Source organism: Daucus carota, chromosome 1, assembly GCF_001625215.2.
Source record: "Daucus carota subsp. sativus chromosome 1, DH1 v3.0, whole genome shotgun sequence".
NCBI lineage: Eukaryota > Viridiplantae > Streptophyta > Magnoliopsida > Apiales > Apiaceae > Daucus > Daucus carota.
The window spans coordinates 18566164-18581333 of NC_030381.2; the positions used below are offsets into that span (position 1 = coordinate 18566164).

At 32.9% G+C, this 15170-nt stretch overlaps 1 protein-coding gene across 2 annotated transcripts; it reads right to left on the reverse strand.

Moving 5' to 3' along the window:
- Positions 1 to 965: 965 nt before the first annotated feature.
- Positions 966 to 12783, reverse strand: LOC108205097 (protein arginine N-methyltransferase 1.5). 2 transcript variants are annotated; one of them, XM_017374887.2, is made up of 23 exons: positions 12550 to 12783; positions 10427 to 10547; positions 10195 to 10304; positions 9898 to 9987; positions 9698 to 9763; positions 9115 to 9203; positions 8943 to 9018; positions 8768 to 8854; positions 7843 to 7927; positions 7651 to 7742; positions 7510 to 7545; positions 7319 to 7387; positions 7034 to 7102; positions 6867 to 6920; positions 6058 to 6132; positions 5248 to 5340; positions 5047 to 5150; positions 4553 to 4601; positions 4384 to 4470; positions 4177 to 4282; positions 3573 to 3660; positions 1831 to 1924; positions 966 to 1363 (listed from the first exon to the last, which is right to left on the reverse strand). In XM_017374887.2, exons 1-23 carry the CDS (start codon positions 12682 to 12684, stop codon positions 1280 to 1282), a joined length of 1959 nt encoding a protein of 652 aa, XP_017230376.1. In that variant the 5' UTR covers positions 12685 to 12783; the 3' UTR covers positions 966 to 1279. The 2 variants fall into 2 exon arrangements, 1 of the variants encoding a protein (XP_017230376.1); XR_010291369.1 differs by lacking the exons at positions 966 to 1363; positions 1831 to 1924 and having other exon boundaries at positions 3625 to 3660; positions 5024 to 5150; positions 12550 to 12764.
- Positions 12784 to 15170: the final 2387 nt, after the last annotated feature.

A 15170-nucleotide genomic window follows, 5' to 3' on the forward strand; every position in this document is an offset into this window, starting at 1 on the left:
CAGGTCATTCCCGGAGTACTCATCGTGCGGTGAATTGGAGTCGGAGAATCGAGCGAATGCTTATTCGTTCAACGGGCCAAACGCCACACCGCCTAGTGATCCAGAGCTCAAGAGGAGGAAGAGGATTGCTGCATATAACATGTTCACCACTGAAAGAAAACTCAAGTCTACTATGAGGGAGAGGCTCAAGTGGATTAAGAATAAGTTCACCGATGTTCGCTATAGTTTCTGAAGTCATTTATCAATCTATCTATCTATCTGAGTACAAATAGTTGTGTAACTAAAGAAGCTATATCCTCTGCAATGGATTTCAGTTCTGCCCTTTGTCGACAAGCTTGTGCCTGTTCAGAGGGATCATTATAAATTATTAAAGTGTGTCGTTCACGGTACATAAAAATTCCGCATCCGACCGAAGAGTTTTCGGTTTTGAATCATGGTGATCATAAAAATGTAATCAAGCTTCGGAAATGATATATTCTAAGCGTCCTCCTATTATTTTTCTACATTTGTAAGCATTGTTGTTCTCGTGTGTGTGTGTTTTTCGATTGTTGGCATCAAGATGCGCCCCTCGGAATCAAACAATCAAATACTTGATAGTTGAAAACATCTTGTAATGGTTGCCGAGTCGCAATCAATATAACACAAAAGGACAAGTATAGAAACTAAAACAATGTTTGGGCACCAAAGAGAAGGCTTTGTACTTGCAACTTGTCACATATCACAAAGGTCGCCATTTCATCGCTTAGACATTGGTGGAGCACTACAATGCTCTCAACAGTGCTTAGTTGGGCTACTAGTGATAGTGAATAGCGATGGGGACAACATACTATATTTTTGGTCATATACTTATTATCTTCTAATTCAAGTCATTGACATTAGGACCTGACGATTTGGTACATAAAAATTTCAGTATCCATGCTTCATTTTTAATGTCATTCAATTTTCTGTCGTCTCCTGATTACTGATTCAATAGAAACTGACAATACTTGTAACTCGCTGATATGAGATTCCTTTACTTGTAGTTGATTCCACTAAAGGAAACAAACAAGAATATGATACAATTTGAAGCTATCATTGCATATTTGGATCGGCACAGTACAACAATCCTAATCTTCAACAAATGGTTGTGAAGCAGACTGAAATTCATGGTATAATTTTCTCGGTTTCCAGATTTTTAGCCAAGTTTTCCCTTCAGAAGATGCTGAAAATGAAGCGCTCTACTGGATATGAATATAAGAACTGATGATACTTTTCCTATTCATCAACATATGTTGGAGTCTTAGAGACCAACCCAGTATGAGCGGCCATTGGTGTTGTGTACAGGAGATGCTGTAGGAGAGGCCACACACCACTCGTACCAAACCTGCAGATACAAGAAGCAATAACTTTTACATGTGAAAAATAAAAATAGTTTGAACATATTTAATAATATATATCATGATAGCAATTTAGTCATCCTCACAAAAATATTGCAAGCTTTACTGCAATGTGCCATATATGTATACATGTACAGATGGATCATAAATTCACAATTGGCAACAGCAAGAGGTATTTTACGCTAAAACACAGCCTGAAGAAACATTACAAACTAAGAAGTATTCTGCAAGTGCTTTGAGCCTTCGACAAAGGTGTTACGGTTAGGTCAGTTTGAGCAGGAATTCCATAGCTAAAAAGGAAAAATTGTAGGGGTTTCCATATGTTGCATAACATAATTTTGGTATTTTATTCCATTAACATGATCATTCCTTTTGGAAAATGACATTTATACTTGTGATAAATTCACTATTCACAATGCTGATTCAGATTAAAAAAAAAACATAACAGGTTTACCTTTGTAGGACCACAGCACCGCCAAATATGAAATTCTAATGGAAGCCCAGGTCGTATGCATACAGGAGTCCTCAATGGGATAAATGCGGGAAACCTGAATGATGAACATAGGTAAAATAAAGAGATAGATAGGTGGGAATAATAGAACAGAACTGAGTACTCTAAACTTTTGTCAGGCAGTTTAAGCATTTAAAAAAAACATTGCTTAAAGCCCGTAAATAATTTCATGCCACCAGTAAGCGGGTATTTACTTTGAGACCACCAAATTCTTCTGTGAAACTTTCCTAAGAAATTTTTGATACTCTCAAGGTTTTGATGATGACACTAACAGCAAGCTAATAACATGAAACTGATATGTGTTAGCATGCTATTAAAGGTTGTTTATGCGGACTAACAGTATTTCAGGATGTTAGCATGATTATAGCTGTCAGCAAGCTTACAGGAATATTTTCAAGCTATCAGCAGGCTAACAGCATGAACAGAGAAACAATCGGATAAAGATCAAAGTCTATTTTCATGGAGATTTAATAGGAAACGACTTTGTAAGGATTCTAATATTTGTATATATCTTATATAAATATTAGACCTCAGTTTTATAAAGAGTTTCATTCAAAAACGTTTTCCTAACAAATAGGAGATTTTATCTCAAAGTATCTTATCTTTAACAAACTCCTATTTTGTTTCAAACGGGTTTTTATTTTAAATACTTTACTGAGATGATTTCAAATGTGATTTATCTTCTTACTCAGTAAACTTATGTCATCCAAACGTTCATTATTCAAATCAAATTTAAACGTGAGGTTGTTACCAAGATCGTTGGAAATTTGTTGGATTATGACCGTTGGTATGATGTATATAAATTTGTGTGTGCTTTCATTTTCGGTAGAGAACAAGAACACACCAAGCTTTCTGAAATACAACTCTTTACATTGCTAAATCTTTTGTTGAGCTCTAGTACTTATATTTGCATATATATCTATATTGAGAGTTCATAGTTTCGGTTGTATTACACTTATTCATTGTATTGTTCAAGGTGTAATGTTTTGTTGCTGTGTATCCAGCTTGTGAAACAAGGGAACAAGGGAACTAGTTAGCTAGGAGAATATACTTGGGAAGTATAGGTCTTGGTAGGCTTTTGGTTCGTGGTTCAGGGGTTTCAGCAAGCTGATAACAGGAACAAGGGAGAAAGGGAGTTATATTATTGAATCTTGTAATCGTTGTTATTATTGATTAATAATATAATCTCTTACCAGTTGGTAGGGGACCAGGACGTAGACCATTAGGGTTAGGGGTCGAACCTGGCTAAAATTCTTGGTGTTGCTAGCATACTGCTTTACATTATCTGCATTGCATTTATCTTATTAGCAGGCTAACTGTTTACTCTGAAAATTAACAGCAGGCTGTCTTTGACAGATTAATTATTTGGTAACTTATAAAAATCGGGTATATTAGCCATAACACCTATTCACCCCCCCCCCCCTCTAGGTGTGTAATTTCAATTTTTTCTTTCTTTCTTTGTTTTTGGGGGTGTGTGGGGGGGGGATCTAGTCTGGGGCCTTCAACAAGAAGAAAAACTCCCATGTTGACTTGAAGCCTATAGTCGAGAACATCTCAAAAAACTAAAGCTCATAATGTTAAAATCTAAGTGATTAGCAAGGTAATCCCAGTCTGTTTCTTCGGACAACACATATTGATACTTAGCTTCAAAACAGTGCAACACTATACAGACAAAAGTAACGGACCAGCTGAACATGTTAGGAGTCGCTGTCAATGGTTCCATTCCAAGATGGACATCTTTGTAGAGTGTTGCATCAAAATAACCAGCAAATCCTGTCAATATAACAAAAAAAGAGGCAATTAGATTGTATATTCCCACCAAAATAAACAGAAACTATACACTCTCAAGCAAGACATAGTTTCAGAGGAAAGAATAGTATATTCCATAGGAAAACAAAGCTGATCATTTCTACAATAAATGAATAATAATGCTTTCAAGAGTAACTTAATATAGGACCAGGCAAAAAACAACCTTCGTGGCTTCCAAATCTAACCAATACTTTCTATATATACAGTTAAACAATACCTTCAGGACCGGAGAATGTATTCAATTATCAAGATGGTTCATTGATCAAGGTTATATGACACACCGTCTCTATTATGTTGGGACCGAGTAGAAATTATTACTTTATCGAGGTTATTCACTTATAGAGGTTCTACATATAATAATTTCCCATTTCTTAGTAATTACCTCTCCTAATATATGGATCATTCACAATCAGTTCAAAAGTTGTGGTTATTATAATTTCTACTGTTATGACATAGTTACTTATTCCAGGAATTACATACCATGAACTAAAGCCGACCCAGTGTCATTGGGTAATTCAAACTGAAGCTTCTTGTACCGCTGATTGCTATTGTTGATCGAGTACTCCGGATGTACAAATGTAAAGACCTATAAAAAAACAAGGAGCTGGTGAGTGCTGAAATTTTATTTATTTCAAGTATGGAATCATCAAAACCATTGTCACCAAAAACAGAAAAATAATCACTCACCGGTTGGGAGGGAGCAAGCCTTGCTACACGATGTATCTTAACAACATATATAGTTTCAAAGTGCACAAGATCTTTATGTGACTTAATCTGTTACAACACATCACGTACTTAAAAAATATATAAAATATATAAGTTGAGTCACATTTAGAAACAAGGTAGGTAATCTCACGTCAGCATATAACTTTGATGCAGTAACCGGTTGAATATAACTTGTATACCTGATACACAAATAGCAACCAACACAAGATATCAGAGTAAAGACACAACCAAAAGTATGATTTCTAAACAATCCTGCTTGTTTTTACAAATAAAACTGGATTGATGCTTTTTCTAACTTTTCAGGAAAGATTATATACAGGCTATTAGAACAAAGTACTTGAAAAATATAACCAACTACAAAGGTCTTACAAGTTACAACCACTAGTGGAAAACCTTATTAGGTCGTAAAATATTTTATATTGAAAATTAGGAACTTCATTCATAATAGTGTGAAAATCATCAGCCTCAATCTTAAACATACAATAACACACGCCTATTTCAACTGACAGAAATTTTTGCCAGGTGGTTAAAAGAATATTTTATAAATGTTATCCAAGATCCTTGAAAGATATTTTTCAAGAACTACAATAACAAAATTTACCCATGAAAACAGATGATACATACGATGATGGAATCGATATCCCGTCTTCCTTCAGAAATCTTTGAGCACCATCCAGACATTCAGGTGACAGCTCATTGTCACCAAAAGATCCTAGTAATTCACTGACCTATAGTAAAGCGTTTGATACGAAAAATTGTTTAGCAACTAATAACATAATAAAAGGTTACTTGGAAGTTTATAATCAAGACTGGTTTGGTTCTTACCAAGATGTCTGCTTTCTCGGGAGCCTCCCAGCAACGCATGTCACTGGAAACAATTGTAACAATCTTCTCCCAACCTTCTAATTTCACCAAGCTCTGATTCAATAGTAGTAATTTTAGCAACACAAATAACAGCATACATAATTTTTAAAAAAATAAACTTCTCAACAATTAAAAAAAAAGATCACTATGCGCAAGCCCGCAAAGGGCAAAGAGAAATGGATAATACTGTAGCAAAGTTCCCTAAGAAAAACTATTAACCAGGATGGAGATAAAAATATAATATGTGGTGTTAAATAACCAAGGTGAGCATTTAGCAAAAATAAATAAAAAAAATAACCAAGTTAACCTATTACAGGATACTGTGAATCTTATTGTTAGTAAAAGAAATCAAGGACAACAATTATAGTCATTTCTCCAACACTAATACAATCATCCTTCACAAGACATTCTAAAATGACTAGACATTTTAAACGAGTGTAATCAATATGCTAATCATCTGACAATACTAAAAATTACGGCACTGACTTATACTCCCTACGTCCCTTCCATTTCTTACAGTTTTTTTCCATTGCTTGACACGCATTTTAAGAGGTACATCAAATATAGTTCCATAACTTATTTTTGAAATTTTCTTCTACTGAACAAAAATTGAACAGTAAATTTTTATTAGAAAAAACAAATTAAAAATTTATATGAAACTATACTATATAAATGCCTTAAAATGTGTGCCGAACCCTCTATATCTCAAATGTTAACAACCTAAAGGGACTAAAGGGACTGAGGGAGTAACAATTTAAATTAATAACTTACATGGAGTGTAACAACGGCATTTGGATTTTTCTCTACAGCATAAACTTTTAATTTACGCCCAGTTTCTTCAGCCGCCTAGTATGACAAATTAAGAAAATGAAGATACTGTAAAGACATTTGAAACTGAATATGCACCTTTGTAAGATATCAAGACATTTAAAGGTAATGACAAATAGCATGATTCCAGATAAGGACTAATGGTGTTCAATTTTAAATAATTTTGTTCTCAATAAGTTTAATAAATTAGCAGTCCAGACAGTATACAAAAGCTATTTCGGGCAAATGAAGAGTAAATAAAGCTTTAAATGTTGCGAACCAATTTCACTTTCTTGGGCACATTACAATCCCAATATACTTACAGATTAATTATAATGCCTAAGCTAGTCGCAAAGTGGAGTTAGAAGATATAGATCTCTCGCGTGCTTGATATTAACTTAAAAATTACTTGTCAATTATCAAACATTGTAAAACACTATAATTTGAATATACCAAGTAGTAAACATATTCTTTATGCAATTATAATTAAAGATAATCATTACAACTCAAAGCCTTTAATCAAATTAGGTATATATCAGTAAATTGATTAATTTGAATAAACTTGGTGCTCTAAGGATTATTTGCACTATATCTAACTTTCATCCTTTCTTATCCTTGTCATACTTCAGCCTCGCGTCTTAAAATTTTCTATATTAAAGTCTTGTGGGAAAATTTTAAGTCTTTATTCATCACGTTCTTCTTCACATCTCTCTTGACAAAAGTTGGCACTTGAAATGCTATTATGCCGAGTTCAAAAACTCATAAATACAAACCTGTAGCGATGCTCTGACAAGAGGTCCTCTTCCAGCCCCTACAACCATCAATATCTGCAGCGGTAAATAATTTTCAGAAAAAGGTGTCCTGCATGCAAAGCTGCAAAAATCGGGGGGGGGGGGGGGGGGGGGGGGGGGGACAGCTGTAAACTAGTGCTGGAACTTACAGTTGTCACTGTAGATGAAGCTTCATCAGGTACTCTGTCCTGCAGGGCTTTACAAATTGCTCTTTGGTACTGCAGATGTGTGAATCAATTATCAATATCATTGTACAGAAAGAGGAGAGGAGATTTTATGCGATAATTACTCGTTAGAATAAAATACAGTCATGACGCGGGGGGGGGGGTTTCAATAAGGATAAATGCCATAACTACTATTTTGCGCTTTCATTCACAAAGGAATTACCTGCATAGATAGTTAATGTCTAACATTATTATTTCAGTAGATTGTACCTGGATGTACTTCATTGTGTCCTTCTCAAATGTTTCATAAGTTTGGGCCTCAAGGTTGTCCATAAGAGGCTGCATTCAAGAAGTGTAAGAAAGCAAAGGGCCCATGGTAAGCTATAGACAATTCATCAAAAAAAATTATATTCATTGCAGCAAAAAACTAGAAGAATTTTTAATGACTCCAAGAAACTTACTTGCAGGGGAGACTGTAGAAAATCTCTGTATCCAAGCTGAAAAAGAAAAGGTTATGAATAAAGTGATGGGTGTCTCTGAGTGGGTATTGGGAAAGGGTAGAAGGATTTATATCTATGCTTTAGAGTAAAAGGAAGAGAGACCTCAAATCGCTCTTGCTCAGAAAGAACATCCATTCTCTGATACAAATAACCAACATAGTCCAAGTAGGGTCTAAGGGGGTGCCTCTGAACACCTAAACGATGACCATATTAATCAGATACAATTGGGTAAAATAAAGTTACACAATAAGCTATGCACAAAACTATATATCGATGAGATGTATAAGAACATACTCTCAATCCGATTGTTATTATTATTAGGACCCGCCTCCGTACTTCTCAAAGAATTATTTATATCTTGGTTTCCAGAAATCACTATCTGCCAAGAATGTTACAATTAAGAAAGATCGATAAGCAATCAGTTACAAGTGCTTCAGTGAGTAAAAAATATTAACATTCAGCTGACAAAACCCAAAAAAGTGCAGTTGCCATAAATGTCGTGGACTCATAGAGTACCAAGTTGGTGGAATTCATAAAACAGAGACATAATAAGCAGGATTCTGCTTTTAAATGAAAAAAATTTTAGTAGCCAACGTAGTCTATGTAAAATGGGCTAGTAGACTGTATTTTTAGTACCGCAAAAATAATATAAGTTAGAAGTAGTCGTGAAAGCTATTAAAACAAAGTTTCTATGTAAATACTAGAGTTGTAATATTATTTATTTTTATTTGAGTCGTAACATTATTTCACTAAATATGAATGAAAACCTGTAATTCTCCATTAGGTTGGGGAGAAATATAAAAATTATGAACATTCATGCAGAAATGTTATAGGTAGGAGGGAAGAGTGTAAAAATACGAGGGACTGCAAATTTAGAATGATAAGATTTGGGGAAAAAGAGGGTATGACAGAGAATGTACTTTCTCTAATTGGTAGGTTAAATTTTTAGTTTAGATTATTATTATATATGGAATATGGAATGAATAGTTAAGAAAATTACACAAATTTTATTTCATTCGGCCCGAGCAAACAAAGACACCTAAAGTCTTTGATTCTCTTTTTTCTCCATCCCTCCTTCGATATATATAATTTCTATCTACGTAATAAAATTCATTCTGTCAGGCGTTTAACCTATTGATCCAACTTGAAAACATTTTGCAAGGTAATTATATAATTAGGAAGAAATTCAACGGGACAATATGAAAAATAAATAGACTACCTGAATTGAGTGATTAAAGAAACCACTCATTAGCTTCTGGTGACGCTTAGAAAGACATGGATAACCCTTTGCATTGGTCAGGAAAGACTGGAGAGTCAAGTAAAAAACTTGTGAGATTACTGATAATATAAACCTTAACAGAATGCCAAGTATAAAGAGTGGCCAGGATTTATACATTTGTATGGATGATGGCTGCTCTAACGGGCTCTCCAAACCAACGCCCGATTGAATTTGCTGAAGGTAGTGAAGGCCTAATCAACAACGAATACAATTCATAAGATTTAGTTTGGAGTAATATGTAACTTAGTTGCAGACTTTTAAACAATCATCTCCAATTTTATACTCACAAAATATCAAGTGCAATTGATAACTGACTATGATGTTCACATAGATTGCGGAACGAATTCCACAATTCCCAAGAGTCCATCTGTTCCCTCTAAAAAAAAACAGGAGCACCGTCAAAATGATGGTTAGATGGTATATATGATATAAAGCATATAATAAACATACAGACATATACATACATATAAAGGTGATTTTGTTAATTTTTCAGTACAATGAGAATTACTTTATTCAAGAACAGATTTGCACCTAAAGGTTTCCAAACCTAATAGAAAGGATATCTTAGTGAGACAGCCTCTTTGATCATGACCTAATAATGCCAGTGTGTAGTCAAACAGAGGAGACATTAGCAACCATAGAAATGCGAGTGTGAGGGATGTATTCATGAGCACAACAAGAGTGGCCATTTTCCCAACAGCCTAAAGATTGTATGGGAAAACAAAACGTGCATACCAGTATATGAAATACGCAAGTGTATATGTATAATATTGCGCAATGAAAAATAAACCTTCACTACAGTTGATTCTTAACAGTAACTAACTCATAACCTGTAACAGTTACCCAGTACAATTTGGAGTGGCCACTTACCCCAAGATCACCAGTCTCATTTACTGTATCCTCATCTGACTTCTGCAGTGGAATCCTGAGCCACAACTTCATTATTGAAATAAATGATAAGAATACAAATACCAGACCGAAGAAACGAAGTGTATATTATACATGGAACTGAACAATACTACAATAGAATGATTTAAACTAAACACTCTTAAATGGATGAGATTTGGCACCTGCATATTATTTACACTCTGTAGAATTTGATTCACAACTCTAGCATAATTACCACATGATGTTCCCTTGGGGGACGGAAGAAGGCATGCCTACAAAGGAAACAAACTGAGGAACTTAATAACTACATAAAGCAACTTTAAATTCCAGCAAAAACATGTTGAACATGTATGTTTAAGAGAGACAATAATTATGATACCTTCAAAAAGCACCCAGTAAAGTAATTGGGGAACTAGTATAAACTGGAAGTGTTTGTGCCTAAAAAATAAGTACATTAATATTTTTAAAATCATATAAACCTGTAACGAGAGATGTGCAGCCCAAGCTATTTCTTGCTTTAAACATGTTTCAGAGTCTCTTCTCAGTAACTCATCTTCGGAGTCCAAGTCTATCCACAAGCTAATCCTGCCTACGTATGATGATATTCATTGAAGGAATTAGAACAGATAACAGAGAATATAAATATGATTAGTAAACCTAATAAGAGTATCATCTTTGTGGTAAAAATATATTATAGGCCGCAGATCATACCAACGACATGACTGCTCCACTGAGAAGGACTTAAAACTAAGTCAGATCCCGCAAAAGGAAGAACGCCACAAGACTTATTACCCTCGTCACTCTTTAAGCTAGGCCTGTAAGCAGGATCCATCTGCATCGCATTATAATATTTTCTTCATAAGCAAGATAGAATTCAAAATGATGGAATAACAAGTTTCTTTTCGTGCTGGAAACAGAAAGTGTGTTTAGAATTCAGGTACTTCTATAAACTTTAAGTGTTAGTCATAATGGTGATAAAGCATTAAACTCTAGAGTTCAGTGATGCAGAAAGATTTTGCATAAATGCTTATATGGAAAAGGAAATAATATTTGATGTTAAACAGAAAACAATGACTTCAAGTTGATATACCAAACAAAAAAGATCAAAAAAATTAACTTCTACAGGCTAATTTTGCATAACAAATTAATAAGACATCATACTGAAGTGTCAAGGGAGCAAACATATTGAGAGAAACAGGTTTGTGGTCAACAGAGCATTTAATGATTGTAGCTAACAGCCTGTGTGTGAAACAGGAGTTCCACCTCAAATGAAAGGCCACTAACACATTAATATAGGTGAGTTTACTGACCACACACACAATATGACAGCTTTTAGCTAATATGTGAGTGGCTAATTAACCACCAGATGGGAGAGACGGGGAGTGGGAAGAATGTGAAAGCAAGGACTTGAACAACATATATTACAATTAGAAAAACAGCTGCATTTATGATGACCATGAAAAATTAATACAAGAATGTGAAGAAAGGACTTAAAATCCAAATTAGCATATCAAAAAATGGGAACAAGTTCTATATTACTAGGTGATACAAGGGATATTAATTGCTTTGCCATTAGGCTCTTCTTTTATTTACCAATACAAATCACCAACCGTTTGAAGCAAAATAGAAAGTGCCCGATGAACTTGCACGATAATATAACATATGTATGTAAATTGAGAAGAAACAATAAACAAATAAAGCAAAACTCTGACATAGAACAGATCAATGTAGTTAAACAGCTCAGGAGTGCAACCAAAAGATCAAGGTTTCACTACAAAAGGCCCTTAACATGATAATACTGATGTAGGTGACATACTGACCATTGACACAAACAAAGACAACAGAAATTGCCAGATATGTCACTGGCTAATTGGTCACCAGAAAATATTTACAACTTATTACACTCCTGTTTATGATCAATCTAATCTAATGCATACAATTAACAGTAGTTTCAAAAAGCTTAGTACTATGTCCAGTAAAGTTTCTTAGCATAATAAATATTCAAAAACGTATAACGAACTCATCTTTACCAATTAAAAACAAATGAAATGTAGTTAAATAGCACAGAAGTGTAACCAGAATATCACGGTTTCACCACAAAAGGCCGCTTAACATAATAATATTACTGTGGGTAGCATACTGACCATTCACACAAGAAAAGAGGGAAATATAAATCCCGAATATGTGACTGGCTAATTGGCCACCAATAAACATCCATGACCACTAAACTATTAGGGTAAAATGAGTAGCTTTTTGTACCACTACCAAAGCTAGCTAATAACTACAACTTAAGTCCAGTAGAACTGAATTCAAAATTTTAGCAAAAAAAAAAAAATAGATACTAAATTTTTTATGAGTAAAAAAATTGAAATGTAGTTGCATAGCTCAGAAGTGTAACCACAACATGATGGTTTCACTAAGAAGAGCGGCAACACAACAATAATTTAGGTAGCATACTGACCATTCACACAAAAAACAGGGCAATACAACCCCAAATATGTGACTGGCTAATTGGCCACCATATACAAATTTCACAATTTTTTCCGCTAATACAATCGTCAATCATTAACCCGAAACAAACCACATTATACCGAAACTCTAATCCAATTCCCGCTACATTTCCAATATATCACATATACAACCTAACCAAACAAGTCAACCAAGTCAAAATCACAAGCACCAAAAATTCCTTTATTTTCTACTGCAATTTCAGCTAAATTACAAAATAAACTCGAACAAGTCAAATTCGCAGCTGCTACATCAGAATGAAATGCAATTCAACATATAGATACAAATATAGAGAGAGAGATTAGAGAGAGAGGGTAAGAGCGAACCAGAGTGGCGACGACGAAATCGAAACCGCCGTTAATGTTGAGTGAGAGGAGCTGAGGAATGTCATCGTTGAATTCAGTCTCGACGCCGCAGTATCTGGAGTCGCTTTTGTCGCCGGCTCTTTCGCCTAGCGGCATTTTCACACACAGTGTGTGTTTTTCAGTGTGAAGGAGAGAGAGAGAGAGAGAGATTAGGGTTTTACCAATTAGGGGTTTTGTAGGGTTTTAAGATAGGGTGGCGCCAGTTGCAAGTTGCAGAGGATTCACTTAAATTACCAAAATACCCGTACCCGAGGACTTTAATTAGGATTTAGTTTTCTTCATAAATTAAGATTAAGATTCATTCTCATTTTCAAGAAAAAAAAAGATTAGGATTAAGATTGGGATTGGGAAAAATATTATTACTATAAATCTTTTTGAAATAAAAGATATTATCGTGAGAAATTTATATGAAAAAATATTATTATAAATGTTTTTCTATTTTAAAAATGAATAGTTAAATTTGAGATCACAAAATATGATATGCATGACAAAGTTGTCCTTACAAAGAAAGATTGTTTTGAAATTCTTTCCTCACAAAATATATTTGATTTTTTCTCTTTGATAAAATAAATTTTTAATAATCTTTAATTAATATATTTTATGTGTTTAAATTAATTTTTATATTTTATCTTTTAGGGTGTCTGTTCCAATCTTTTATATTTTAAAATTTCTCAAAAATAATATAAATTTATGATAAAAAGTTAACATTTTTCCCATTTACTTAAGTTGTATGTTAAATATCAGAGTCCGCCTCCTCGCTTATTTATTTTTCTTTCTTTTCTTTATTTGATTTGTAAATAATTAGGATAGACGGAAGAGTGTTTATTATGAATATTTCGAATAAATATATAAAAGAAAATTATTTTTCAGAAACTCATAATATATACTTTTAAAAAGTAATTAAAAATTAAAATTATTTGATCTTGTACTTCCGCAAACTATTTTAATCCTGGATATAATTTATATACTCCATTTGTCTCCCTCAATTGTTTATATTGAATGACGGAAACTTAACACATATTTTAAATCTCCATAATAAATTATTTTAAACCTTTTTCTCTTGTAAATATAAGTTTAATGTTTAAATTTTTATATAAAAAAAAGAACTTTTGAAAAAAAAATTATAAACCTATATTTTATATGCAACTTAAAATACCTGTCAAACAAGCGAAACAGACCTACAGACATGGGCATTAGGTCGTAGTTGGACTCTGTTATGGATTCTGAACAGCGCCTCTTACTCCTGTAGAAGAACGAGAGGCACATCTATAATGTATTATCTATACTATACTATAAAAAACCAACATAGTATAATTTGTAGTCGTACAAAATTTTGGTTTGGTACTCTCTTCTAAAACTAAAAGTCTACAACATATAGATAGCTATTAAACAGTTTCATATACTAAAAACACTCCTTATGTATATTAATATCTTTTTAAATATAATTTATAATTAGTTGAAAAAGATGAAACTACTGTTAATAACATATATTAATATTTAAAAAAATTTATAGATAAATGTATAACTAATTATAAATATACAATTTTGAATATCTTTTGTCTAAAATACATATAAATAATTAGAGACGCTACTTTTTAATTATAACGTATTCTACTCGAAATTTAACTCAATAAAATGGTGTTGAGATTTAAATTATAATTAATTAATTACGAGTTATATATGCGCCCGTGCTTTGCACGGGTTAAAGGCTAGTATATTATAATAAACCAACATGAGTATAATTTGTAATCTTAAATTTTGTTCCTGTTTTTTAGTTTGGTCATGTTTTTTTAGTCATTCTTATATTATTATCTTGCTAAAAACAAAAAAAATCACACTAGAAATCTATCTCTTAATAGCTACAAGTCTTAAACAAATTATAATACTAAAATTCTGTCTCTTATAAGTACAAGTTTTAAATAAACTACAACATTAAAAATCTATCTCATAATAAATACAAGTCTAAAGAAGATCCAAAACACCACACACATATAACTTTCGGGCCTTCGGCTTGCTTTATTATTTCATTAAAAAAATTATAATTACGATAAAATAAAATTGTAAATACATAATTTTGAATACTTTTTTTCAATACAAACACGAATAATTACATAATTTTTTCTAACTCTAATCTGTTACACGGTAAATATCTTTTTTTCATACATATGAAGATATACGAAATATGATTAAAATTAATTGAATAATAAATTTTCTCATATTAATAACAAAAAAATATTTTTAAATAGATAATAAATTGTAAAAACTAAATTTTCGTGAGAAAATATAATCCGTTGATTAATATAATTTAATTAAAGTTCAATTCATTGATATTAAAATACTAATAAAATGATGTTACAATTTAAATTATAAAAAATAAATTACGAATTATATAACCGCCCGTGCTTCGCACGGGTTAAAGGCTAGTACGAGTAATATTGGAAAAGTCTTATTCATGATGATAGTAGGCTTGTATAGTTTAGTTTAATCAACGAGCCTTTCTCCAGGATGGCAACGGATCGGGTCGGGTTTTTTGAGATCTAGACGTGATTCATTATATTTTAGTTCAGATCAGCCCGGTTTGG